This window comes from Aptenodytes forsteri, unplaced genomic scaffold (genome assembly GCF_000699145.1).
Source record: "Aptenodytes forsteri isolate BGI_AS27 unplaced genomic scaffold, ASM69914v1 Scaffold61, whole genome shotgun sequence".
NCBI lineage: Eukaryota > Metazoa > Chordata > Aves > Sphenisciformes > Spheniscidae > Aptenodytes > Aptenodytes forsteri.
The window spans coordinates 7,076,169-7,077,751 of record NW_008794443.1 but is presented as its reverse complement, the minus strand read 5'-3'; the positions used below and the strand labels follow the sequence as shown (position 1 = coordinate 7,077,751).

The 1,583-nt window shown below is 37.0% G+C and overlaps 1 protein-coding gene across 1 annotated transcript in view; it reads left to right on the top strand.

The window, feature by feature from the left end:
• The first annotated feature begins 351 nt into the window (after positions 1-351).
• ABI3BP (ABI family member 3 binding protein) overlaps positions 352-1,583 on the top strand; it is a 168,236-nt gene continuing 167,004 nt past the window's right edge. The window contains exon 1 of the mRNA XM_019474770.1: positions 352-517. Within this exon, the coding sequence (XP_019330315.1) occupies positions 439-517 (79 nt within the window). The 5' untranslated portion in view covers positions 352-438. The remainder of the gene's footprint in view (positions 518-1,583) is intronic.

Genomic DNA, 1,583 nt, shown 5'->3' with positions numbered 1-1,583 from the left:
GTTCAATATAGCAAACAGTTTTCTGAGTACTGCAAATGTTATTTTTGCATTTTAAGTCCAGCTTTCTTGGATAAAACAGTAAAAATGTCTCTCAGATCAGTTTTCAGTTAATAGAAGTTTTGATATTCCTGGTTTTATTTGCATGAAATTTAAGAGATCAAATGGTAACCTCTTATCCTGAGAGGTCGAAAGACCTTGTAACAAACCCCAGAAGATTATTGTAGGGGGAGCCTGATAATCTTTTTTTTTTAATGCTAATTCTCCTTTTCCAGTGGGAGTGAATGAGGTCATCCTGTCTCCTCCCACTGTGTAAACTAAGCTTGTGTCAAAGTGTTGCTGCCTCTTGTCACAGAGAGAACAGTTCACTTAAATGCAGCTGCAGTACTTTTGTGTGATACCTGTCAGAATCATTCCCAGTGCGAGGTTGGGTTTGTGACCATGATGTCAAGATTGGTCTTTCTCCTTTTCTGTGGATATATTGCACAAAACCTGGGAAATGCTCAGAAATTGCCAAGAGGCAAGTAGCTATGACAACTTTCTGGGTTTTTGTTTGTTTTTCTGTTGTGGGGCTTTTTGTTTTTTAATGCTTGTGTTTTGCCATGGAAATTTGCTTTCAACATGTTAGGAATGATTAAAGATAATGGAAAAGATGAAAGAAGATCAATCAACAGGGCAAGGTCCAGGTACAAGAGAGTAACTGTAAAGCTCTTGAATTAAACAAGTTCAAATGCTTTCATGGGATCTTGTGACTCTAGTGAGAAGTACCATGAAACAAAGTAACTGTATTTAATGATTTTTATAATGATTTAGACAGCATTGTGCAGGTTTGTGATTTAAGATCTTAAAGAAAATGTGACTTAGAAGCACCTTGTGTTGTTGGTGGAAGATTTCAGTTCTGTCTTGAAAGAACTCTTATGCTTTCCCTTTACAGCCATCCTTAACAATTGAATAGGAATTGACTTTTGTCGGTCAGGTTGCATGCATTTTGAGGGAGAGAAATATGATTTATTAAAATTTCCACAAGAAGAAAAAAATCCCCCAAACCTGTGTAAATATTTGTTAACTATCCCTTTCTCCTGGAGTCTGGAAGTACAGTAGATTTGCAAAGCTGGCAGGGATCTCTTCTCTTCCTTGCTAATGTGACCCATGTAACATTGGCATTTTACTAGTATTTTATTACTGCAGGAAGAACAGCATAAAATGAAAAGAATATTTCTATATCTAGATCATAAAACACTTTGTAGTACCTTGGCATTAAAACAGCACTTTTACAACTGTTTCTGTACGGCGTGTATTGCTCTCACTTTGTAGAAATGCTTGCCTGAGTCCACTGTGCTTTGTAATGCATTTTACATCTGCAGTCTCCTGCAACCAGTAACATTTAGAAAGGAAGATGTGATTTAGTTCCTTATGAGAATGTTTATTAAGAAATCAGCACTTTGAGGGCTTCCTAGGAGATTCTGTTTCATAGATGGGGAACCTAAAAGTATTTTGAGGAGAAAAGGTAATTTTTCACCCTCCACCCCTCCCCAAGAGAATTATTTTAAAGATTTCTTTTTTCTTTCTCTGCCCTTCCCCGCCCC